The 27503-nt window shown below is 42.4% G+C and overlaps 1 protein-coding gene across 9 annotated transcripts in view; it reads left to right on the top strand.

The window, feature by feature from the left end:
- The first annotated feature begins 12122 nt into the window (after positions 1 to 12122).
- Positions 12123 to 27503, top strand: part of ATP11C (ATPase phospholipid transporting 11C (ATP11C blood group)) — a 152544-nt gene continuing 137163 nt past the window's right edge. For 6 of the 9 annotated variants that reach the window (XM_045514907.2, XM_045514906.2, XM_045514903.2 and 3 more), the window contains exon 1: positions 16882 to 16908. In XM_045514907.2, the coding sequence (XP_045370863.1) occupies positions 16897 to 16908 (12 nt within the window). In that variant the 5' untranslated portion in view covers positions 16882 to 16896. Of the gene's footprint in view, positions 12141 to 12408; positions 12548 to 12978; positions 13150 to 16881; positions 16909 to 27503 lie in introns of those variants that run through there. The other 3 variants (XM_045514912.2, XM_074359926.1, XM_010952532.3) reach the window with 3 other exon arrangements.

Below are 27503 nucleotides of genomic sequence, written 5' to 3'. Positions count from 1 at the left end.
TGCTGCAAGGGATGTCTGGTTTAAGAGTGATGGAATATCTTGGTATTATGTGTTGAATTGTGTCCCTTTCCCAAATTCATATATTGAAATCCTAACCCCCTCAATACCTCACAAGTTAACTTTAGAAACAGGGCCATTGCAGATGTAAATTGTTAAGATGAGGCCATATCATATTACAGTGGGCCTCTAATCCACTATTACTGGCGTTGTTATAAAAGGGGGAAAGTTGGACCCAGACAAGCAAAATTCTCGAGAGAAAATGCTTTGGGAAGATTGGAGTTATGCTGCCACAAACCAAGGAAGTACCAGAACCTAGGAGAGAGGCCTGGAAAAGATCCTTTCCTGGTGCCTTCAGAGGAGGGCATGGCCCTACTGACAGCGCCATCTCTGACATCTAGCCTCCAGAATTATGAGAGAATGAATTTCTGTTGTTTAAGCCACCCAGTTTGTGGGACCTTGCTATGGCAGTCCTAGGAAATGAATACACTTGGTGAAGTTTGCTATTGCCTTAAAAATACCTAAGACCAAATAATAGAAAAATAAGAGGGGAGTACTAGGGAGGAAGTGTCCTTTCACACCCCATCCCTTGCACTGGGTCACACATCACTAGTGGGGAAGGTCTCTACCTTGAAAGGTGATTCGTGTTTGCTACGCTCTCTGTACAGCCTGGGACTGGGCATGTGAGACAGCACTGGGGGCCTCATCCATTTTGCTGATTGGGTAGGTAGGCTGGAGCCTGTTTGAAAAGTCTAGTCCTCTCTCTCTCCTGTTTCCCTCTCCACACATGAATATGCAGGTGGGTCCCAAGATGACAATTCAAGTGGAAAGTCAGAGGCCCCCTTCTTAAGTCACAAAGTCTGCATCAACAATCTACCTTTGAACAATGTTCCATGTTGGTTCACCGGGTCTTGGCCACCCATTAATGAATAAATCCGGCCTTTGTAATCAGTATTTTGTTTTTGATTTGGTTATTGAAGAGTGGTCCAGAAAACCCTAAACAAATCCTACCCAAGAGTCATAAGTCCCAGTCAACATCACTTCAACTTCTTTTGAAGAAACTCTTCCAAGAAAGTTATTTTTTGAATTTGTGGCATTTGTTATATACTCATGGTGCTCCAAACACTCTACTGAGTGGTGTACATAGAATTACCATTATTCACACACTGCACCTAAATAGCTTCTATTCTGTGGAAAAGACAGTCCACCCCCTCAAAAAAAAAAAGTCAGTACTAAAATCAGTCTGGAAGGAAAAACCAAGCTTTCAAAAATAGAGCCAATAATAGTAAAACATGCAATATCCTAAACTTGGACTACTGCTATGGCCAGATTGAATCTCTGCTAGTCAGAGATATTTTGGTTTAGGATTTTTACCCACTCTCTAAAGGTAACAGCTACTGACTTACTAGAAAAATTTCACTGTAGCAGCTTAAGGGGTGAGTTCAAAAGAGGACTCAGGGACAGAGTTGCTAGATAAAGCAAATAAAACACAGGATGCCCATTTAAGTTTCAATTCCTCATAAACCATGAATAAATTTTGGGGGTATGTATATGTCAAGGAATATTCACAGTTTATCTGAAATTCAAATTTAACTAGGCCTCCTCTATTTTATCTGGCAACCCTACTCAGGGAGGACAAAAAGGAAAATATATGTGAACAGATCAGACAGTCACTTTGCCCACCAAGATTTAACCTAGCATGTTCACAGCTCTGGGAGTGACAGCCCTTCACACAATGAGATTCCACTCTCTTAACCCCGACTGAACCAAAAGAAGACAACTGACCTCCTAGGAGCATATAAATTAGCTGGCCACGAGATTTGGTTTCTTGAAAATTTTCAGTAAGAGACACAGAGACTCTGGTGACAGAACTATGTGGATGCTTGAACTGCAGAACATGGAGAGTCGGGCTGGGAAGGCATGTTAGGTACAAAGTAGAAGGGGACGGTCAAAAGAAAGGAGCCAGAAGCACAGGAGGGAGACAACACGTGGTCACTGAGAGAAAGGGCAAGCAGCCTCTGCTTCTGCGGACCCATCCCACCTCCACTCAACCTGCGGCCGGGCTGTACTTCAAGGCCCAGATATCTGTAACACTCTCTGTCATACTCTCGCAGGCAATCTCCCCTCCTTCAGCGAGCCTGAATGAAGTCCCACTCCTTGCCGCCACTGATCCTTGACTAAGAAATGGTATGACCTCTTAAGGTTAGAACAAGAATGACAAACAGCTTTCCTCTCAGGTGACCATTCCAATCCATGCACATAGCTGTGCAGAGGGCTGGACTGCAAAAGGTTATGGGGTGACTTCCAAATTCAGTGACAAACAGGGCAAGACTGACAGCACTGTCTGCTATGAAAGTGGGAGCGAGGAGTGGCAATATATGTGTCGCAGTTGATGCAGAAACTGAAATAAGTGTAGGTCTTCTTCTGAAAGATGTCAAAGATCTTCGTGTAACTACATTATGAAAATATAAGGTACACAAAATATACATAATGAACATCACCTATAATCAGCATTTTCCTCAACTTCTGCCTGTTCCTAGCTCTTCTTTATACTTACACAATCCTTCATTTCTTCCTGTGGAAGGTCACCAACAGAAACGAATATGAATCAATTATTTTCCTGGCAGGCTGCGTTTGGACTGTGTAGATGTTTAAACAGTTCGTGAAAAATATGTCAAGGCTATAAATAAATTGCCTTCCCTGTACATTTGAGATCATGAATACTGTTTATGATCTGGGCTGAGAACAAAAGCTGATTAGGGAAATTACCATACAGTGCCGAGGCAGCTGTGGTTTAAACCAAAGAAGATATTGACTTTTCCCACTACGTAATAATATTTTAATTAATATTAATATGGCACTTTACAGGCTGTCAAAAAGAGAAGTAGTCTCACATCCCTTTATTAAATACAAAATTGGCTGTTATCAGGAACTCTACATATAACCAATAGGTACACCATCCAAGAAGCACCGTCCCTAAAGTAGAGTGAGTCAGGGCAATTATCAAGAGTCCTGTGCTTTGGGGAACACCAAACTTCTGGTAGACTGAGAAATAGCTGAGGGAGGCAGCCCAAAGGAGACAAGGAAGGTAATGATCTAGTGAGTGCTTAAAAAGAAAAACTGTTGCCTGACGAATAAACTGTACACACAATTGGTCCATAAACTCTACTCTACCCTTTTGTAATTTTTCTATTCCTTTAACCTAATTTCATTTGGTAATAATGTTGGGATGGGGAGGGGAGTGGGTCTGCTGGAGACTCAAAGTGATTAGACTTGGCTAAAACTTCCTGTGGAAACCTGAGGGTCGCTGGAAACATGCTCGCCCTATGGTAACAGAAAATAGCCATTAACGATGGGAGATGGCCCAGCAGTTACTGAATGACAGTTACCAGAGAAACAGCCTGATTATTAATTATGACTTATAGCTGAGTAGGAGTTGAAACAGGACCGATCATCGCCTTAGTACTGTTCTGCAGGAGAGGAGCTAATTAACTTCTTGTGAAGAATGACAAGACCATTGTTTCTTTGAAGTCCATAGTCCATCAGGTTGCCTGGGTGACTCTGGGCAACCTATATGTACAGATACATAGAAAGAAGGAAGCAGCTTTACTCTGAGGGCTAATGAAATGTGGCGTAAGTACTTCATTTATTTGATGGGTTTAGTCTTTTTTTCTTGGTTGGGCATTCTCTATTCAACCCAGGAATGATTAGGAAGATTCTCATAAACCACAGTTGTGGTAGTCTGTTGTAGGGAGGGCGGAGCAAGCAGGAGGTGTTGAATATCGAAAGGTGGGCTGAGTGGGGTACAAAGGAAGCTCGGCCCTCCCCACAACTGTAAAGCAGAGGGTATCAGGCAGAGTAGTTGGTGTGATCTGAAAGGCAGGAGGTGTGTGAACCCTCCCTACACACACTCCCAAGTAGTTTACTTACTGACACTTAAATCTCACCACCACAGACTCATTAGTTTGGCTCAGTGTGGCTCATTCTCTATTGTTCTTTATAAACATCTAAACATTTTTTAAAGTCCCCAAATTCTTAGATCGAAGAAGTTTATCGGGTCTCATTTCTCTACTCATAAGGGGGGATTGCAAAAGAGCACTGGGCCCTTGAGGTCAAGGCTAGGGAAAGGCAGTGCTAAGAGGGGGGGCCACGGGAGTCTGAGACAGTCTAGTAGGCACCTGTTGGGATGTCTGCCTTGCTCACCTCAACTGATTTCCTGTTTCGCTAGGAGCTCTCTTTTTGAGAAGAATCTCCTGGTTTGCTGATGGTTTCTGGTGAAGACTGAATGCCTGGCCAAGTGAGGATAAAGACACAGGCTGCCCATCACCATGCTATCTAATCCACCTGGTCAAGAAGTCTGGCGTTCCCAGAAGTATTCCATCATCTTGCAGCAAGTATATATGCGGGATGGAGCCAGGGCAGGCTCTGAAGACTTAAGTTAGTTTCATGAACAGGTGGCCCAGACTCCTGCGGCACCTCCTCCTGCCATACCGCTGTTCCATCTCAGTCTATCCCTGTGGCCTCGTGCTGAGTTACCCATGATCAAACAATTTAAGATAAAGAAGAAATAACATGAGCCTGGTTTACACATAGCTTTGCAGAAATAAGCTGGCACCACCTGAAAGTAGATGACTGTAGCACTAGAACCCCACCATGCGGTGCCCCAAAATGACAATGGGAAAGGGAAATCTTTCCAGTGGACAGAACTTTGAGAAGCACATCTGGTTGTCTGTTGTGCCTAGGAGAGATGACCTAAAGTACAGATCTACTCTGATTCACAGGCAGTGACCAATGGGTTGGCCAGGGACTTAGAACAAGTTCCTAACAGCAATCTAAATACTGCCACTTAGAAACTTGAAATTTTATCTGCTTAAAAATGGCATATAAAATTCTCAAGTCAGTAGTAATTTAATAAATCATCCAATCCCCTCATTTTCCCATGGGGAAATGAGGTCCAAAGAACGTACATGATTGGTCCAAGGGGAACTCGAGATAACAGCCAGAATTGACATCCCCTGGATCTCAGATTAGGGCTGTCTCCGTAACAGCACACAGATAATCACTTATCCCTCTGTCAACATTTCTTGAGCTTCAACACTGTGTTACGTTCTTCCCTGGGAAAGAGGCATAAGGATAAATAAGGCATGGTCCCTGCCTTCAAGAAGCTCTTCTGTTTGTTCTATGTTTTGTGCATGTTGGTGTATTATACTTATATCCTGTGATAAGAAATAAGTGAAATCAAAATGGCAAAAACTTTCTCAAGTAGGGCAAACTAAATACTTGCTGAGGAGTGCCAAATGCAATTACAAATGCTAGAAAGTGAGCTAGTAAGAACTATATGACTTAAAATAAAATAGACACCAACCAAGATATTAATTAATTCAAGGTTGGATTTGATTGTTAAGGAGAGTTTGCATCACTATCACTGCTGGGAAGTGAGCCATTTTTAATGGATTTTGATGGCATCCTGCCTGAGTCTTAGTACCTAAATGTTGGCCTGGGTGAGATAAAATTTGAATTCGTTGATCAGAAAGACTGGAGGATGGAGCAATCTGCTATTATTTTAAACAATAGAAAGTGGTTGAAATGGAGCTATTGAGTACCCAAAGGGTTTGTCAATTCTCAGATCTGAGCTTTGAATTCTATTCTTTGATTCCTTAGGAAGAGCCATTCCCAGAGATGGCTCACTCCTGTGCATCCTCTTCATCTAAGACCATTTGATTCACTCCTCTCTCAGCCTTCTTTCCTGTCTTAGAAGAAGGGTCCCTCCTCCCCTGAGCCTCCTGTTTCCAGTCCATCCACTCTTACTTCATTTCTCACCCAGCTTCCTCAATCCTCAATCTCTATTTCTTTCTTTCTGAAATCTTTAGCTTCTCCTTTCTGCAGAATCCTTCCCTCTCTGCTTTTAAACATGTATAGGTCTCCTTTAGTTTGGGAAAAAAGAAAAGATGCTTAATCCTGACAGCTCTCCTAGCAATTGTACAATCTTTTTTCCTTCTTCCACCATCAAGCTTTGCAAATGAATGGGTTGCTCTGTAAACTCCTGCAATCTGGCTGCCAGCCCAGCTACCATTGAAACTGCACTCTTACAGCTCATGCAGGATTTCTGAAGCATTAAATGAAATAGCCTTCCTCAGTTCTGATTTCCCTTGACCAAGGATAAGCTTTTGAGGTTTAGACCATTTTACACCAAGCTCTAAAACCACATTTTCCATGCATACTGGAACATTTTTATTTGAGCATTCTATTGTCACTTCAACATAGTTAAAACGTTAAAAATTCACGATTTTCTCCTCTGAATGATTTTCCTATGTATGACTGATGGTAAGCCCTATGAGACCAGGGATCACATTTTTCATGCACATCACTGAGCTCCATCACACTGTTTGGATGTAATCAATATTCAATAAACATTTGTTGAATAAATGAATAAGTATCATTCTTCTATTCACTGAGCCTTAATTCCTTAGAGTCATTTGGATTCACCTCTCTCCTTTGTTCCATAAATTAAATCAGTGATCAAATCTTGTCAATCATGCCTTCAAAATGTGATGGTTAAGGGTATGGATTTGGAGTCAGGTGGACCTGTTTGACTCTCTGCTCTGCTATTTTTCTAGCTGTGTCTTTGGGCAAGTTCCCTAACCTCTCAGTTTCTTCATCTATAAAAAGAGGATAGTAGCGGTACCTTATGGGGTAAGTGAGAATAAATGAGGTATTGTATATAAAGTGCTTAGCACAGAGCCTGGCACATAGCAAGTGCTCAATAAACGATAGCTATCAAATTATCTTTCACTACTCCCCAGTGTGAACTCATGCTCCCCTAGGGAAGTCTACTGACTACTTCATAATCTTTGTTGTTTCTCTTGGCTGGAATGCGCTCCCTCCTTTCTGTCCATTCAAAATGCTATTTACTCTCTTTATTAATTTTTATTGTTTAAAGTAATGCATATTCATAGTTAAAAAGTTAAATAGATTAATAAGACTTATACAGCAAAAGAAGAGATCCCTACTCTATCTTTCCCAACTTCTGACCTGTACTACTAAAGCAACTACTTTCAATAATTTTAGCTTTTTCCTCTAATATTAACTTCTATATTTTTTTTAAATGTTATTTATTTATTTTAATTTTTTCGGAGGGGGGAGGTAATTAGGTTTGTTTATTTAGTTATGTTTAGAGGCGGTAGCTGGGGCTAAACCCAGGACCTCATGCATGCTAAGCATGTGTTCTACCACTTGAGCTATACCCTCCCCACCTTACTTCTATATTTCTAAATAATGTACTTATACTGATGTTTCTTGATCTTTCCATTTTTAGGTAGTACTTATTGCTTCCTTATGGAAGATAAAGATTTAGACCTCTTACAACACCATCCTTTCCAACTTGCCTTTCCTTCATTCTGCAAAGGAGTTTTAATTTGGTAAATCAGTAAGGCAGTATTTTCATTATTATGGCTATGTAAATATCTTTCACTTTGGAGCCAAATAATATTTCATCATGACTCACTTACTTTCTTAAGAAACTTTCAGGTTTTCCTGGAGTTAAAAACTGCATTGGCTCGTGTTTGTTTGCTTTGTTTTCTATGTATCAATTACTAAGTTTTCACTAATTTTCCCATACAACTGTAAAATTTTTCTTTACTCTCCACATGATCAAACACATCAGGTAATCTATCAGTTAATTAAAACATTTTTTTTTCTCTAGAGACATCCCTCCTGTATCTCTCCATCTTCCTACTCTCCTCCAGCCTGGCTGGTCTCTAGCTCTACAGAGCTGTCTACCTCGAACTTTCATTATCATCGGGGAAGTCCCTTCACCTCTTTCTTATGCTCATCTCTTATTTCTGGATGCCTTCCTCTTTCTTGGTTTACTCTCTCATATGATGGAATGCGTATTTCAGTGGCTTCCTGAGAAGGGAGGTTTAAATTTGATATAATTTACCACTCCTCAACATGGACCTATTGCTCCTATAGGCAGGTCCACTTACCATTTACTGGAATATTTTCACCTCCAAATCTTTGCCATTTCTCTTGGTTAGAATGCTCTCCTACTTCCTGTCTGTGTGTCCAAATGCTGCTTGCGTTTTCAAACTAATTTTTATTTTTATAAAAATAATGCATGTGCATAGTTAAAAAGTTAATTATAAAGCTTGTAAAGAGAAAAAAATGGAAGTCCATTATTTCATTCTTTTCCAATCTCAATCTGTGCTCCTAGAGGCAAGTATTATTCATTATTTTAGCTGTTTCTTCTGGTATTTACCTCCTTATTTCTAAATAAAATAACTATAGTGATACATTTTGACTTATCTTGGAAGATAAAGATTTAGTCTTATGCCACATCCTCTTTAACCTCTTCTCTGTCTATCCTCCCAATATAGTTTGGGAGGATGTAGAATTCTGAATTAGAAATCATTTTCTCAGAATCTTGAAGGCCAAACTATAATCCAGTGAATTCACTGTAGTTCCTCGTGATTGCCTCTACCCTTCCACTGTAATGAAATACCTCATCCTTTTAAGTCGGCTCTAGAACCTTGTGTGCCTTTGATTACTGGAATATACCCACTTCCCTTTTTGAAAAGCAACCCAATATGAGATCATCCACAATCCCCTTGGACTTCTGCTCTCCATGATTACTAACCTCATTTGTCAGTACAGTACCTGCGATGTAATTAATATAGGCTATTTGGAGCACTGTACCAGAGTGCCCTGATCTCATCTGACAAAGTGGCATTTAAGCTGAGATCAGAAAGATGAACAGCAAAGGCTGTGAAAGCATTCCCCGCAGTGATGGTTGCAAGCAAGTGCCAAAGCTGTCAGGGGAGAAGGAACTTTGGGAACTCAAGGGAATAAAGGTGGCCAGTGAGGTGGAGCTTGGTGAGTAAGGGGGAGAGTAGGCTCACCAGAGGGTACAGAGAAAGGCAGGGGTCAGAGAATTCAGAGCCTTGTAGCTGATGTTAAGGCAGGATTTGGGACTTATCCTAAAAGCAACGAGAAGCTACTCAAAAGTCATAAGCAGGGAAATGATTTGATCTGATTTGTCTTCCAAAAATTTCTGTGGTTGCAGGGTGGAAAATGAATCAGAGAGGGCCAATAGTTAGGAAGATATGGGTAAAATTAGTCTCAAATATAAACATTAAGGCCAGCTTTGGAAGGGAGAAAGAAATTTCAGATGGGCAAAAGGTAGTCTTATGAGTATGTTTGAAAGCTCAGCAGAGATTATTGGATTTCTTCAACTGATGGCAGTAATACGGATACAATTTCTTTCTTTTTTCTCTTTTTTTAGTATTAGACGGAGGAAGTGACTCCTCCTTCCACCATCCCCCTTCCTGCTGGATCCCTTAATTGCTCATCAACTGATTGATCCCAGAAGCAATTTGCTCCTCTCCTTCCCAAACCTGGACTGCATCCGGTGCCCCAGTGGGTGTTCTGCCCATTTGCCATGGTAAGATTTCTGAGGGGTTGAGGTAGAGGGTGGAAAAGAGCAAGGGGGGTGGGAAATAGAGAAGAAGGGCTTCTAAGGGGCTTACACAGAAGTAGGGCAGCAGAATTGAAATGGTCAAGGGAGGACCCTTTCCCTTTCCTTGCTGAGACAGTACGCATCATGTCCAGCCAAGATGGTAATAAGGACAGAAGACTGCTTGACAGGGGCTTCTAAGGCAGTCAGCTGATAGGCCACAAGAGTTAGTGTTAAATACCATGGGTTCTGACAGTTTAGACAGGAGGTAGTTAGTTTTTGCAGTTCTGTTTATGGAATTGGCCGAATTAAAATGCTGGCTGATGGTCTGCTCTTCATAGTCATTGACAACAGCTTTCTGCAACACCTGGGTTTTCTTTGGAAACTGTGAAGAGGCACTGAAAAGAACAAAAATAATTTCTTCTTGCCTTAAAAAAAAAAAAACTCACAAAGGAAAGTAATTCTAAAGGATGTGTGTGAGAGTAACTCTAATCTCAGGTTGAGTTTGGATATGGAAAGAAATTACCTTGCATAAACTTCATGTTTTGCTGAGCATATTTGATTTATGCAGAACTGCATTTTTATAGTCTAGCAAATTAGTCAGGACCCATGAGTATAGGTGTTGTGATGAAATAAATTCAGAGGACACAGAGATGGTGGAATTTCAATAACAAATGAAAATATGACCAACAATACTGCCATATCTTGGAGGATTCGAAACACCTTGCTTTTAAGCTGGGCAACACGGCAATGGCATGTGAGTGAGTTTTCACACAATGGTGTGTGAGAGAATACTGCAAAACAATTTGCAGTTCTCTAAATTTGTTGAAGTTGATCTGTTTGAATCTATAAGCTAAGTACACTCTTTCCCATTTACTTAACAAAATTGTATATGGAAAGATATTACTTATTATTTACTAATAACCACTTGCATCCCCAAATGTCTAAATTCATTTTCTATTACCTATTTTATTGATAAGGATGTATTTTATTGATGAGGATTTTAGCTTATGCCTAGAACAAATGATAATAACCTCTTCTGCCCTCAAATTCCAGTCAGTATCTAGAATAGTGCCTGCCACATAGTAGGTATTCAACAAATAATTCGTGAATTAAATTACATTAGTCGCTCTGCTCAGTAAAAGTAAAACCAGAAAATAAACCCCTTCTATTTGAAAATAAATATTTGAAATAGTACAGAGAAAAAACTTTGATCCATTTTGCCAAAAAAGTAAACATCCTCATATTTGATTAATAGACTTCTAACATAAACCTTAAAAATCACTAGATATAGCCCCAAGTGTGGGCAAACACAAAGGACCATAATAGGTAAAGAATTGGAAACGTACGGTTTTACTTCTTGGCAATTAGGACAGTTTGGGAACATACCTTAATCCTGCATTGGCACTTCAGTGAGGATGTGGCTCACAGAATCGAGTTCGAACTTCCTACGGTATTTCAGAAAGTCCTTTTTCTGAGGGGTTTTAGTGTTCCTTCGGGCCGTCCCTGCCCATACATCCTGGGCGTCTGCCAAAACGGCGTGTTTGGTTTTTTTTGTTTTTTTTTTCCCCCTTAGGTTGTCTTGCACTTCCTCACCGACCTCTCACTCCACCCCGGACTTTGCCCCACCGAGCTCCTTATAAAAGTCTTCTCCCATTTCAAGGTCCAGTTTAACCTCCAGCGCTTTCGAGAAAGCTTCCCAGACCCCCTTTTCAGATGCGCCAGCGCTCTCAGCACTTGGAACCTCTCGTCTAGCAGCCATTACTTTCTAACCTGTTGTATTTGCACGTGGGTATCCCCTGACCAGAGTGCGGCAAACCCCCTCCTCCCGTTGGGGAGGTCTTTTAAGAGGTCGCCGTGCCCAGCCCCTAGCACAGTGCCTGGTACAAAGAGAACGCCCAGTAAAGGTCGGTTGAAATGAATCTAAACCCCAGACGGGAAAGGGAGAGCGCCTGTGCCCAGCAGTAAAGGCCCTTCACGACCTAAGGGGAGGCCCATGGTGCAGCCGGCCACTGTCGCCAGCGCTACACTGGCAGGGAAGGTGGCGCGGCAGAGGCTCGTGGAAATGTCTTTGAACTCCCTTTACTTATTTCTTCTTTACTTTTGCTGAGGAATCTGAATGTTCTGTTCCAACAGCCTCGGGGCACGCCATAAAGGGCGGTGCGAGCCAGGCGAGGTGGGGGTTGGGATGGCAATTCTAGACTCCGCTTTCCTATGCAAATTTTAAAGTTTCGCAAATTCCAGTTCTAAACTAGGAGCCGAGGGTGTAGAGGGTTTCCCCGTGCAAAATATTCGCGTCCCAGGGAAGGCTCCGGGCATTCGGGGCTTTGCCTCACGTATCCTTTTCACATTTCCCACCGCTGGGAATTTACCAAGCACTCCTGGCCTCCACATCCAGCCCGAGCGGAGAACCGCGGTTCGGCCCAGAAGTCTCAGCCGCTTCCTCCTTCAACCCTCTGGGCAAACCCCGTGCGGGCGAGTGGGGGAGCTCCCAACCCGCGGTACGAGGCGGAATAGGGGTATCGCGGGACTACAGCTCCCAGGCTGCTCTGGGAGAAGCGAGGGGGAGGAGCGAGAGGGAGCGGTTTGGGGTAGAGGGGGTGGCAGGGAAATCCCGCCCCGCTGCGCAGCAGCAACGACACAAAGCCTGACTTTACAACCTTACAGAGAAAGTGGAAGTATGACGGCTTAGGTAGGGAGGCAGGACGAGAGAAGGAACCAGAGGAGGGAAAGCAGCGTAGGTGGGAGCGGAGCGAAGCGAGGGTAGTGGCGAGACCCGCGCCTTTCCAGATGAGGAGGGGTGGCTTTCATAATTAATCCCCCCGCCCCGCCCCGCCCGCGCCGGGGTCTCCACAGCCCCCTGCGGCTCCCGATTCCCCGCGCAGAGCCCGGCTCCGCCCCGCCGGGAAGCGGGGAGCCCGGCTGCCTCGCGGGCTCGGGGCGGGCCGGCAGGCTACACCGTGGCTTCCCAGCCCCGGTGCCGGACGAAAGCGCGGGGCGGGCGGCGCGGCTGTCGCGGACCGAGGAACGGCTGCGAGCGAAGCGGCGCGGCGGACGAGTTAGGGCCGGGGCAGGGGAGTAGTGTCGGGCTGAGGCGAGGTGAGGCGCGGGGAGCCTCGGGAGGGTCCCTCGTGGCCCCCGAGCGGGGCGGAAGCACGCGGGCTGGCCGCGGGGAAGGCGGGCGGTGGCGCTGCGCCGGGGAAGAGTGCAGACAGCGGGGTGCCGAGCCCGGCGCCGGTAGAGCGATCGGGGCGCCCCCCTCCCCGCGGGAGGAGCCTAGCGCTCCTCCGCCATCCCTCCCCCGCGCGCTGGGCTCGCTTTCTCCGCGGGCTGCTGCGGGAGTGGCGGGGCGGCGCAGCTGGGGGAGCCGCGGGGCCGCCGCCCCCGAGACGGACGGGGCGGGGCGGCCGGGGGGCGGGGGCGGGCTGCGAGTGAGGCGGGGCGGGGGCGGCTGGGGCCGAGAGCGCGAGGGCGCGAGGGCGCGAGGGCGCGGGCGGCCAGGGGGCGGGGGGAGTGCGGAGAGGCGAGGAGGGAGGGAGGGCGGCCGGGTGGCCGGGCAGCCAGCCTCGCCGTCCGTTTCGCGCCGCCGGCTCACGCCGCAGTGTGTTTTGTGGACGGCACCTTCCCAGACAGACCAGTAGAGCCCAGCTCGGCGCCCGGCAGCCTTCGACGCGATGTTCCGCCGGAGCTTTAATCGTTTTGTAAGTACACTCGCTGCGGCTCCACGCGTGCGGGTTTGCTTGCTCGCCAGCCCCTTCTCCCGGTCCTTTGGAACAATTTTCTAAGGGGGGGATTGCGTCTCTGGGAGACCCCCACCACCAGCCCTTTTAAATTTTAACTGGAAAACGCTGCCCAGGCGGCCAGGGTGGGAGGCAGGTAGGGCTCTTGGAGCAGCCCCCCCCGCAAGCCGCCCCGATCCCGTCCAGTTTATCCAGAGCTTCCCGGGGCTGTTAGAAACTCTGCCTAGGACGGGGGGCCGCCCTCGGGCTGGGTAGTGGGGGGCCCGTGGGGAGACGCACCCAGGGGCCCCTCAGTTTGCCAGTTAGTCGAAGATGGCGTTTTATTACCAGGGAGGTTGCTTTCTTTTGTTTCCTGTGCCACGAGCACATGGAGGTAGACCTAGACCTGTCACCTTGGTCCCAAAAAAGACCTGGGGGCTGAGGAGTGGGAGGCTGGGCTGGTCTCAGCCTTGCCTGGGGCTCTGCCGGCGGGCGGCCGCTGACCCGAGGCCGGGCAAACTTTGGAGACCCAGCCTAAGAAGCTCACCTTGCGGGTATAATAGAAGCGAGGGCGGTTGTCAGGGTGGGCTGGGTGGAGGTGGAGCCGCCAGGAGGCGCCGGGTCTGAAGCCTCGCCGAGCCCGGAACGCCCCAGACAGCGACCCGGGGGGAAAGGCGAGCTGCGGCTGGACTCCTCCGTCCACGTATACCCCCTTCCACATCCGCGGAAAAGGGAATTTCATTTCGAGAGAGTTTGGCATCGGGAAAAGCAATTTCTGGCTACTTTTTTGAGTAACCTGTTTACTCCTAGAGGGTACATTAAGACTGGAGTAAAACCGGGACCATTTACTTCTATGCTTCTATTTGTAGCGACTTCCTCAACTGCAAAATGAGGTGGCGGGAATAGGATTTTATTTCTGCCAATGATGTGGAAGAAAGGGTTCATCTGTAAATTTTTATTTTTCTGTCCTTAGTAAAAATGGTTGAGTGCTGTGCGCTGCCCCCACCTCCCCCCTTACGATGTATGTTTGAGAACTTGTCGGTTTGGTTCTTTTCCAGCTTTTATTCCTGATCGAAGCACTGCTAGCATTTTTCAGGCGTCGGATGAATTTGTTTTCGTTTTTATGCATTTGAAACTTTCACAAATGTACCCTGGCTAAATGAAATAATCGTACATGCCCTTTTAGGATATTATTATCACAATAGTAGTGGGTTAATGTTTTTCTAAATGGTTATCTCACCCAGAAGCATGTCTTACGAAATGGGAGTAGATTTACCTGTGGCACAGAGCAATAGAGGTTTTGCACATCAAGGTCTTGAAATCCGTAGGAATTGGCTGTACTGGATACTTTGCTAAAGCAAGTGACTAAAATTGGTTTCTCACTTTAGCCTAAGAAGGTAAAAGAGCGTTATACTTCATAGTTCTATTTCACGTAGATTCTTGTGATCTTGGAGTGTTATTTGGGGGTGACAAAAAGGGAAAGGTGACAAAGAGGACTAATTGTAATATTTGGGAAAAGGATGATCTTTTCATATGCCATTCTTACAGTGGAAAACAAGTGGACTCAGGTTCATAATAAATTCATTGGCTCAAAATTGAGATGTTTACATCCCCGTGGCTTGTTTTTGTTTTTGTTTTTGTTTTTGTTTTTAAGGATTTAAACATTTCAAACCAGACAACCCAAGTATTTGTCTAAAAGCCCCCTCTGCTTTCCTTTTGCTAAGAGTGCTCTGCGTTGTGGGAGTCTAGTAGTGAAGCAGCGCTGGCCCTGGAAGCTAGGGCATGCAGCAGAATTTGCAGCAGTTGTTTGAGGTGCCAGCCTGCAGGTTTGAGGCTAGTACTTTGCATCCCTGTCCAAGATCTCTGCGGAGAATCACTTATGCTCACACTGAAATGAGCTTTGACCTCATTGTTTCCGCTGGAATACCCGACTGCTCACACTGCTCACATTTTCCTGGACAACCATGACTATGGTAAGTCTCCGGAATTTGTACCGGTGCTGGAAGCAGAAAGGTTCTCTCAGGAGTTGTATCTGAGCCCTAGGCCTCAGGCAAGGAATTAATCGCAAACCCTTGGACTGAATGGGAAACGTGCTCTCTGATACTCATTGCTAAAGAGTGACTTCAAAATTTTGGGAGTGGTGATGCAGATTTCATCTCCCCTAATCAGTAAGCCAAACGCTGTCTCCATCTTTTGCCTGGTAGCGATTGAGTGGCACTCCCATTTAAGTCATTAGGAGGGTACAACTAAAGATTTAGGTTGGACTTTGAGATTTGCACAGCAATGTAGATATAGTCCAAGTTGTGTGCCTTTCTGTTTCAGAGATGGGGCTATGAATTCCTTTCAAAATTAAGTGGTTTTTTTTCTGTGTCTATTTGTGTCTGAAATTGACTTTGAATGTGAAATAAATTACAGTGGAGTTGATTGTAGTTGTTGGTCACTGAGAACTAGATACTGCAGGTTAGGACAGGACGTTACATTTTTAAACCTGACATGGGAGGTTGTATCATCTTCTGTGGCTCTGTAGTGTTTGCTGAGTCGGTTTAAAAACGCTATTTATTTCCCCAGGTTCTCTAATTTCAAGCTAAAAGAAACAGTGATTCACTATATTTTTTAAAGCTGTGGCCCTGATGTCTTTGCCATTGATAATTGTCTTCTTTCCTTTCTGATGAATTATGACTTTACTTTTGACAGTTTTGACGTAGAAAGAAATTGATTTGGTGTAGGATTTTAGGATTTAGATATGTAGGGAGGTCTTAAAGATTTAAGGATGGGATTTCTATGAGTATAGTAAAAACACCACCTATTCCCAGTCAACATCCCTATTCTCCCCAGATACAATAAATAAATAATAGTACCTTTCTGTGTACATTTCCTTTAAAAGCGTGTTTAATTGGAAGTCTGGACTGGTTGAGACTTAAGAGACAGGGACTTTTATGTTATTGTCTTACTCTTAATAAAATTCCTAGTGATTCCAATAGCATTTTCACTTGGGTTTAAAAGTTTAATGAGAATCTAAACAACAAGAATCCACCCCCATTTGACTATTTCATGCTAACGATTTAAAATAAGACATTCTTTAATAAAGTAGATCAGGGGGCTTGGCCAAGTGGATGCTGTTTAATTAGCTTGTCAGAGTGATATTAAACCGGTTTGACTGTTTAGATCATTGATATATATTTAAATATTTATTTGTATGGAAGTACTGGGGATTAAACCCAGGACTTCACACATGGTAAGCATGCACTCTACCACTGAGCTACACCGTCCCTCTAGATCATTGAAATATAAAAGGTTAAATTTCGAGTTGAAATACTGGAAAAAATTTTTATCTGATTCTAGAAGCTCTCAAACTGCTTTGGTTCCATAAAGCATGCAGCATATAGTAATAATATCACATAGAAAATGTCCTATCAGTCAGAGAGGCCTAGGACAGGAAAGAAATTAGACGGCATAAGGTATAATGAAAATTCAAAATAAGACAAAAAAAATCAAACTAAGATTTAATGAGCTAGGTAGCTAATTTATAACTGAGTCCAAAGCAAGGCCAGTCCAGTGAAGCAGTCTATGGAGGCAATTAACAAGATAATTCAGGAAATTTTTATTTTATTTAATTTTTTTAAGAGCAAGGTTTTTAGTTTCCTCCTTGAGTTATCATTATCAAGGGTAATTAAACTTTTTTTTTTCTTGTTTCATTTTACTAAAATCCTTGGCCTGACATTGCTGAGCATGGAAATATTGGTGAGTTTATTTTATTATGTTTAGATATTTATCTGAATGTTTGTATTGCAGTATTTTTGCTTTTACACAAGCCTTACAAATGGTCTGTGCATCTTGGCTCCTACCAGGTAGTTCATAGTTTAACAGGTAAATTTGACCCTACTAAAAGCAACCTTTTATTATCATATTATATTGTAATTTCCTTTTAACTTGTGTGACACCCTACATTATTAGTCTTTCTCAACCAGGAGAGAAGCAACCCCTAGTGCCCTAGGGAATCCTTTGTGTGTGATACTTATCTCCCATTCGCACCTGGAGATGAGGAATTCCAATTGAGAAAGGCTGCCCTAGACTGTGAAAGCTGCTGGGGGCAGGGACAGTTGGCGCAGTGCCTGGTGCATGGTAGGTGTTGGATAAATATTTGTTGAATGAACAATTTTTATGTTTCACATAAATAATAACTTCTACTTATAGGCAGTGATATTTATAGTAAATCCTTCCTTATGAGAATGAGGAGTTCCAGTTAATTGGATGTGATACTGTGTTTTATAATAACAAATATATATTTGGTCTTTGTCCCTGTTTCTGGCACAGAGCTCCTAAATCTCTTGGAATTTCTGGTGATGAGAGCAATAAGGATGGCTTATTACGTTAATGAGGTAACTTTGGGAAAGCACCTCAGGTTGAGGGCTGGGTACCAGAGGAGGGTTGGAACTTTCAGTCCCACCTCGACCCACCCCTGCAGATTTCTAGGGGATGGAGAGGACTTGGTGATGGAGTTCAGTCACCAATGGCCAGTGGGTTAGTCAGTCTTGCCTATGTAATGAAGTCTCTGTAAAAATCCAGAAAGACGGGGTTTGGAGAGCTTCCGGGTTGGTGAACTTGTGGAGATACGGGAGAGTGGCTCACCTGGAGAGGGCATGGAAGCTCTGTGCCCCTTCCACACACCTTGCCCTCTACTTCTCTTCCGTCTGGCTGTTCCTGAGTTACATCCTTTTATAATAAACAGGTAATCTAGTAAGTAAAATGTTTCTCTGAGTTCTGTGAGCCTCTCTAGCAAATTAATCAAACCCAAGGAGGAGGTTGTAGGAACCTCTGACTTACAGCCAGTTGGTCAGAAGTACAGATAACTACCTGGATTTGAGGCTGGTGTCTGAAACCCAAGGTGGGGGTTGTTGGAACCTCCAGTTTGTAGTGAGTTGGTCAGAAACACTGGTGACATCCTGGACTTGCTACTGGCATAGGAAGTGGGGCGGGGGAGGCGGGGGGCGTCTTAGGGCTGAGACCTTAACCTGGGGTATCTGATGCCATCTCCGGGTAGATAGTGTCAGAATTGAGTTGAATTATAGGACACCCAGCTGGTGTCTGAGAATTGCTTGTTGGTGCTGGGACCACCCCCCACATTGGAACTGTGATCAGAACCTGAACATTGAGTTATGCCATATACTGATTACCAATTTTTTAAGTATTAGAATAAATATATCTAATGAGGATGCTATACTGATTGTAGCAAATCTTAGATGATTACACCATTTTATGATCTTGCAGAGCACTATTTCATTCAACAAATATTCACTGAGCAGCTGTTAGGTATTGGGCACTGTGGTCGGCCTTGGGACACATTGGTGAGCAAGACAAACAAAGTCCCTGTCTTCAGGAGCTTTAACTGTCATTACATGCACGGCTGTAGATTCGGGGGATGTGTTGACTGCTCGGTAACACATTTGCGACATACCACGCAACTTGCTTTTTGTGAATAAGTTACTATTATATACTAACTTGTCATTTCTCTTTCTACCAGAAATAGAGTGAACAATCTCGGTTATTTTCTGGTTGCTTGGATTTCAGATAAAAAAGAATTTGTTGCTTTGGACACCTTCACTGTGACCTATACATGGCAAACTGCTCTTTTGCAAATAGATGTTAGCCTGAGCCTTGTAAAGTGGGAAACCTATTTAGGAATGAATCACTGTTACTTGAAAGAAATGTTAAATAACTTGGAGACAAGTTTTGTCCTTTTCCTGACCTGTCTTACTGATTAAGCAACATAAAACTCTGAATATCTTCTAAATACTTTCTATAAGGGTTTACTGTTTGCTCCTGTTGGTGATTATTGTTGTAATTCAGCCCGTTAGTGGGTAATATTGAGTGCCTACAAATCAGGTAGTTTCCAGTGCTCTTAATGAGCTTTTAGCAGATGTGTGATTTGAGCAGGTGTAGCTGGCTATTTTCATATTGATGTAACTGTCCAAATGAGCTTGTTTCCTCATCCAGGCTGCCAGTTGACCGGCAGCTGGGCAGTGGGTTCTGGGAGGTAAAGGATGGCCAGTGGCCCCTGGGAGAACCATAACCAACATTCCTGTGTCTGGATGATATGCAAAGAACTAGCCCAGGAGAGAATTCAAATACTGGTTTGTGATGGAAAAAAAAATCATTAAGGCTGACAGCTTGTCTAACATGGTTGATTGGTTCTCCCAAAGAGGGTGAAAGCATGGGACACAATGGGTTTTTTTTTTTTCCCCAGGTGGTGCAGTTTCTTGTACATCTGTAGTGCTTTATATGGTTTAATCTTTTGCATCTGGAATTCTTGAGACTGGGCGGGGGGAGGTTTCTGGTTGGGTGGCTTGAGGAAGTGAATTAGGTGCTGTTTTCAAGTTCATTTCCATTCACTTAACACTTAACCTTCCTGGCCTGGTGTAAGGGTAGATTAGTGGTTGATTGTCAAACAAACATTAGCATGGCTGCAGCATATGTTAACACTACCGCAATTTAATGATGAATGCTCAGCACTGCAGATACGGGCTCAGGATGCCCTATGCCAGCATATTGGCAGACAGCCCCCTCAATTACTGCAGTGTGCGGAGGGATTGCTGGTTCGGCTGACTTCTTGATTATCTGTGCTTCACAGATAATGTTGGACTGTGGCTATACAGATTTGGTAGGTTAATATGTATTTGTGAAATACAGATTGTTACCCATTTTTTGCCCCATATTTATCTAATAGAATATGGGAGGATTGGTGAGGACTACTCTGTAAAGCAGATACTGTGTATTTTTTTTAGGCTCCTCCATTATATGTTGTCTTAAAATATTATGGTGGCTGTATTTTCCTAGTCTCTTCTTCTTCACTTAGGTATTGGGAAATCAGAGCCATCTTCTTGATGATTATGCCTTTAGCATAGCATCAGATAAACAGTAGATGCTCAATAAATACTTTTTGGAGTTGATAACACAGTCTGAGTCTGTAATTAACAGTTGAAAAATGAGCAGCTACCAAGAAGCTTAGGCATTTCAGACTGGGCTACTAGTAAGTGCATACCACTGAAAATAACATCCTTTCAGTTGACAAACTACCACACTATATTCATTCTAAATGAGAAAGAATAATACTTTCATGCCCACTTAAAAAGTAATGAGAAAAAGTTTAACATTTACTTGAGGTTGTTTTTTCAATTGGCCAGAAAGATTATCTTTAGTGAACTCCCCTTTCTTGGCCATTCGTAGAAAACTATAATTAGTATACTGTCCTTAACTTCTAAAATTGTAAGCAAATTCATATCCTTTTTGTTTAAATCCCATGCATAAGCTTTTATTTTCCCATCCCACCAGCACATCGAATATTTTTGAAAACCAAAGCCGCAGTGTTAACTCTCCAAGAGTTGTATGTCTTTTGACTTTTATGGCAAATGTGCATTATTTGGATTCAAGATACCACTTAGTAGCTGATGCTGGGAATGTAACATACGGTCCTCTGTTTGTACCCAATTGCCATCAGCTGGGTGGATACCTGCAGTGAGACGGCAGAATAACCCGAGGAGCTGTGCAGTTTGAGGGATTTGAAAGTCGTTTTGCTGTGAAAAGAGCCTTAACCTTGTTAAAAGGGTTAGTCCAAGTCCTCGTTCTGCCTAGCTTGGGAATTGGGTACTATAGTTCATATACATTAAGGTGTTCCTCAAATGTGGTCATCGGACTACTTGCATACAAGTCATCTGGGAAGCTTATTAGAATACATATTCTTAACCTACGGAATCCAAGTCTCAGGTGATAGGTCCCAGGAAACTGCATTTTTAGCAGGCACTCTAGGTGGTTCTCTGGTCACTCAAATTTGAGAACACCTGTATTTAATAAACACAGAAATATTTTTCTGTGTACACTCCGCTCTCCTCTCTGAACTTTACTTTCTTCATCTATAGAATGAACGTAATACCTACTTCGCAAGGTTGTTGGAAACGTTTGGTGGGCTATTCAACACTATATATAGTATACCAGTTTTGGGGGTGGTCCCCAGAACCACGGCCGGGTTCGGTGGTTTACTGGCAGAACTCACAGGATTCAGCGTTAATTCTACTCACAGCTGTGATGTATTACAGCAAAAGGCTACAAAGCAAAGTCAGCAGAGGGAAAAGGCTCATGAGGCCAAGTCTGGAGGAAAGCAGGCAGCTGCCAACAGTCCTCTCCCGCTGGAGTCCCGCAGGTTGTGCTTCATTCCTCCAGCAGTGAGTTGTCTACCACGGAAGCTTATTCAGGACTCAGTGCCCAGGGCCACATGGACACCCTCTGCCTAGTACCTCCCCAAATTTCAGACTCCCAGAAGGAAAACAGGTATTCAGTGTAAACTGTATCAGTTAGCATGGTAGGGACCTTCTCAAAACCCACTTCCCCAGACACCAGCTGAGTACCAACCTTTCAAGCAGGCCTTTTTAAGAATATCAGTCTCAGGCCTACTATCTTAACTTTTTCCTACACACTGTTAGGAGATCCTGGTATTTTTCAGTGAAGGGAAATGACTTGCCCTTGGTCATGAAGATAGTCAAGCAGCAGAACTGAGACTCCCAGCAATCACCACCTTTTCATTGCTGTGCACACATGCATCTGGATGTCATTCCTTTCCATATCGTTGAACGCATTCACTATTTGTCACTTGCACCAGAAGAGCAGCCTGCCGGTGGTAAATTGATGCCCCCAGTGGGGGAGCCAGGAAGTATTGATGTTTCTGCCAGTTTAGCGTCAACACTTGCTGGTTTCCTCTCTGGAGCATCACTAAGTTCGTGGATTTTCATTTTTTCTGACTTTGGGACTTTTGTTACTGCCCCCACTCCTCCATGTTCCATCCATTTACCCATAGTCCCAACACTCATTTGCATCATTTCTTCATCCCATTCTGTATACATAGCTAGTTTTGAGCTCATAGGCACCTGATTTAAAAAATCCTTTTGGATAACACAATTCCAAAGGGTGGGTGTACTGAAGAGTATTTAGTTAAGGATGACTATATAGGAAAAACTGCCAAAAGGAAAAAATAAAATTCTTGGGCTAGTGTATGAATTTTATGGCAATATTTATAAATATTATTTTACTCCAGGATTGTTTTTTTAATTTTATGGGCATGGAAAACCAGGGATATCTCTCTGGTTATTTGTAACTTTCAGCCTTTTTAAAACTTATCAAGAAGGAAAATTAATAGTTCTTTTATGATTTGGGCAAGGAATAAATCAGGAAATCATGCTGGAAGATGCAGTAATCCTGCAGATCAACGAGGAGCAGAAATCAGGAGGGAACGGTCACAAATAAGTAACAGCTGGGTAGAGCAGATTATGTAAGTTACACCTGTTGTGTAAGCAGTGGGGTTGTTCTTTAAGTTTCACAATTAATGTTGTTTGCAGTAACATAGATTAAGGGATCTATAGTGTAGTGCACAATTTACTCTGGCTTCTTTTCTGAAAATATTCATATGAATCAAAAGCTTCCTTTGAACACTCATGCCCTACTTGGGTGCTATTAGAGGTATGTTAAGGCACAGCCCATTTCCAGTAGCTCGCAGTGTTTTAGAGATGGAAGACCACACACAGGACTGACCTCCTCATAAGGCAGTAGGTCATGAGTGCTGACCTCTTGAAGGCACACACATTAAGTGCCACAGGCATTCAGATGAAGGCCCTGATCTCACTCTGGCAGCAGTGAGTGGAGGAGGAGGGATTTGTAGAGGAGGTGACAGGTGAACTAGGTGGTAGGAAACCCAAAGGATTGAAGTTCATGGGATTCTTGGGATCAGCAGCCTCATTACAGGAGGAGGCAGTTACCTGAGCAGTCAGGCAGAGTTATTGCTTGTGGCGCTTAGAGCGTTAGATGGCTTAGGTTCCAACTCTAAACGCAGCAGGAAGACCGAAACCTTAATCTTCAAGTGCCTTCTGTTTACTGTGGTGAAACTTAGACTTAAGAAAGGGAGCACTAAAAGTGGACATCAGGCGACTTTCGTTTCCACAGCAGTAGCTATAGGAATCTCTCTGTAGTCCTCTTTTCTGAAATCCTTGACTCCAGTGATGGTGGTCCTCAATTTTCTGATTTGGTAAAGGAACCAGGATGGAATAAGCTTTTGGGTAATATTTTATGACCCTGCTTCATATAATATTATATAATTGGTTATTTAGTTGTCTTGCTTACATAGTAACTGCATACTTTCAGAAACTTCACTACGTAGGGACAGCATGGTAGTTTATCCTGAGGACTAGTGGTCATTTAAAAGGTCATTTAAAAGGCTGGGGATCAGGCCTTTGTCCAGGAGCACATTCCTTACAGTAACACTTCTGTTTCACTGTCGCCAGCCAGCATGGCTCTTAATAGACATTCAGACCTGACCATGTCATTGGTCACCTCTTACCAGAGCATGAATTACATCTTATTCTCAAATAACCATGCATCACCACATGCTGTTGATACTACTTTTCTTTATCATCACGACTGCCACTCTAGTCCAAGGCATCAGCTCCCTCCTCTTTTGTGTTTGTTCCTCCTCCCGTCTTTCCTCTTTCAACAAATGGCACCATCCCCTACCCAGCAGTTCAAGCTCGAAACCTAGCACTCATCCTTAGTACTCCCTTTCCCTTCATTTCCTACGTCTAATCTCAGCAAATCCAGTAGATTCTGTTTCTGAAAGAGTTCTCAGATCCTTCCCCTTCTCTGCTTTCCCATCCCTACCACCATCCAAGCTACCACTGTCACTTATCTGGACCGTTGCCAATAGATGATCTCTAGTCCTGCCCCCTCCATTCCATCCTCTGCACAGCATCAGAAGGATTTTTTTTACAAATATGTATCTGAGAGCCTTCAGTGACTTTCCAATACTGGTCAGGTCTTTATCCAGAGAGTATTCACTTTTACTTCTTTCATTTTTTAAAATTGAGATATAATTCACATGATAAATTCACCATCTTAAAGTTTGCATGTGGGTTTTTAGTATATTCATTATATTCTGCAGCCATCACTATGATCTAATTCCGGACATTTCCATCACCCCAAAAAGAAACACTGTACCTATAAGCTGTTAGTCCCAACCCTTCCTTTTCCCCAGCCCCTGGCAACCACCATTCTACTTCCTGTTTTTATGAATTTGACTATTTTAGATACCTCATAATTAATGGAATCCTATCATATTTTTCTTATTGTGACTGGTTTATTTCACTTAGCGTAATGGCCTCAAGGTTGGTTCATCCGTGCTGTAGCATGACATGATTGTCTTTCTTTTTAAGGCTGAATGGTATTTTGTTATATATATAGTGCATTTTGTTTATCCAGCCATCTACTGATGGACATTTGGGCTCCTTCCACCTCTTGTGACTAATGCTGCTATTAACAAAGGTGTGCAAATATTTCTTTGAGATCCTAGTTCTAATTCTTTTGGGTGAATACCCAGGAATGGGATTACTGAATCATATGGCAGTTTTACGTTTAATTTTTTGAGATATCTGTGTACTATTTTCCATAGCAGCTTCACCATTTTACATTCCTATCACCATTGCAGAAGAGTTCCAGTTTCTCCACATCCTCACCAACACCTTTTTTGGTTTTGGGGTTTTTTGGTAGGAGCCATCCTAATGGGCATGTAGTAGTATCTTGTTGTGGTTTAAATTTGCATTTCTCTGATGATTGGTGATGTTGAACATATTTTCATATGCTTTTGGCCATTTGTATATCATCTTTGGAGAAGTGTCTATTCAAGTGGTTTGCTCATTTTTTATCAAGTTTTTTTGTTGTTGCTGTTGAATTATAGGAGTTCTTTATATATGCTAGATGTGAACCCTTTATCAAATATATGATTTCCAAATATTTTCTTCCATTCAATAATTTGCCTTTTTACTCTTTTGATTGTTTCCTTTGATGCACAGGTGTTCTTAAACTTGATGGAGTCCCATTTGTCCCTTTCTGCTTTTGTTGTCCATGCTTTTTTAGTGTCATATCTAAGAAATCATTGCCAAATCCAATGTTATGAAGCTTTTCCCCTGTGTTTTCTTCTACGATTTTTATTGTCTTAGGTCCTACATTTAGATCTTTAATCCATTTTGAATTGAATTTCTGTATGTCATATAAGGTAAGGGTCTAACCTGATTCTTTTGCATGTGGATATCCAGTTTTCCCAATGCCACTTGTTGAAAAGAGCCTTCTTTCCCCACTGAGTGGCCTTGACACCCTAGTGAAAGATGATTTGACCGTATATGTGAGAGTGCATTTCTGGGCCTCTGTATTCTGTTCTGTTGGTCAATATGTCTTCCTTTGTGCTGGTACTACATGGTTTTGATTACCATAGTTTTATAAGTTTTGAAATCAGAAAGTATGAGGCCTCCAACTTTATTCTTTTTCAAGATTGTTTTGGCTGTTCAAGGTCCTTTGAGATTCTATGTGAATTTTAGGGTGGATTTTTCTGTTTCAGCAAAAAGTCATCCTCACTTTTTCTGTTTCATCTGTCAAAGGGCTTGTATATACCATTTCCCTTGTCTAGTAAACTTCTCTCCTTTATTTTTTTAATTGAAGTATAGTTGATTTACAATGTTGTATTAGTTTCTGGTGTATAGTCGTAGTGATTCAGTTATACATATGTATATATATACATATTCTTTTTCATTATAGGTTACTACAAGCCATTGACTATAGTTCCCTGTGCTGTACAGTAGAACCGTGTTTATCCTGTGCATAGTAGTTTGTATCAGCCAACCCCAAACTCCCAATTTATCCTTCCCTTCCCTTTCCCCCTTGGTAATCTTAAGTTTGTTTTCTATGCTTATCAGTCTCTTTCTGTTTTGTAAATAAGTTCGTTTGTGTCATTTTTGTAGATTCCATATGTAAGTGATGATATATGGTATTTGTCTTTCTCTGTCTGATTGACTTCACTTAGTATGATCATCTCTAGGTCAGTCCATCCATGTTGCTGCAAATGACACTATTTCATTCCTTTTTATGGCTGAGTAGTGTTCCATTGTGTATGTATGTGTGTATATATATGTATGTATGTATATATATATATATATATATACACACACATACACACATATATACATACACACACACACCACATTTTCTTTATCCATTCATCTGTTAATGGACATTTAGGTTGTTTCCATGTCTTGGCTATTGTAAATAGTGCTGCTGTGAACACTGGGGTGCATGTGTCTTTTTGAACTAGAGTTTTCTCCCAATATGTGCCCAGGAAAACTTCTCTTCTTTAGTCAGTTGCCTGAACTCTTACTCATCTCTCAGGGCTCAACTTGATTGTTATTTCCCTAAGGAAGTGGCAGTTTCCCAGGTCCTCATAGCACTATGAACCTTTCCTTTATACTCTTCTCACAATGACTCTATATTTGCTTGCTAACTTATATAGTATCAAGCTTCCCTCTACGTAGTAAATTCCATGAAGATAAGAATTGTCATCATTTTTGCTTATTGCTGTGTCACTGATGCTTTACTGCCTGACATTTGCTCAATAAATATTTGCTGAATGAATGAAATTTGATTCCTATCTGTATTTTTAATCATGTTTCCCATTTGTAATCAGACTTTTAGAGCTTGACTGGGATAAAATTGTCCAGTCTTTAGCCATCACTGTTGTGTTCAGTTTTTAAAAATTATCTGTACTCATATTTTAGAAATGAAGCCATTTCCTCTAGCATGCTGTGTTTTGTAATATATACAATATCATCTCTTTTTCATTATATTTTTAAGTATTTAGTGTTCTCTGATGTACTTAATGAATAACTTTATGAGTATCCCCATTGTACACATACTTGCAATATTGACTGTCTTGAAGTTTGCTATTATACTTTTAAAAGTATTCACTTCTCTATAAATAAGAAATGAGGTATTTACTGATTAAAGTATTTTTTCATTTTGTAAATCTTCCTGATAACTTTTTAGTCTAGCTATTTTAACAAATACTTGTTTTTTAAATTTAAGGAACAGTTTTATCGATGTGTAAGTACTTCTAATGTCATTATTTTTATGAGTTTATTGTAGTTTTGCTGGGTACCAGATATCCAAAAATGGTAGTAGCTAGGAGTCTCATTTAAGCCCTTAATACATCAGGATGAAAATAATCTTATGATTTCATATGGATCAAAATTTGAAATAAGTTTTTTATTTTACCTTCAGTGTAGGCATCTGTGTTCTCTTGTCTGTGTGCAGAAACAACTATTCCATTCAGTGCCTTGAATTACTCATCTGTGACTTCATTGATGTATTGCAGGTTTATGGAATTGTTTTAGTTGTAAGTTGTCTTTGCCTTCTTACCATTATGATAACAGCTAAAACCCGAGAAGTAAATTGCTGGCACTGTTTTAAGTGCATTTCAA

The sequence above is a fragment of the Camelus bactrianus genome, chromosome X, assembly GCF_048773025.1.
Source record: "Camelus bactrianus isolate YW-2024 breed Bactrian camel chromosome X, ASM4877302v1, whole genome shotgun sequence".
Taxonomy (NCBI): domain Eukaryota; kingdom Metazoa; phylum Chordata; class Mammalia; order Artiodactyla; family Camelidae; genus Camelus; species Camelus bactrianus.
Note: the sequence above shows the minus strand (reverse complement) of the source record. Positions and strands in the feature narration are given on the sequence as shown.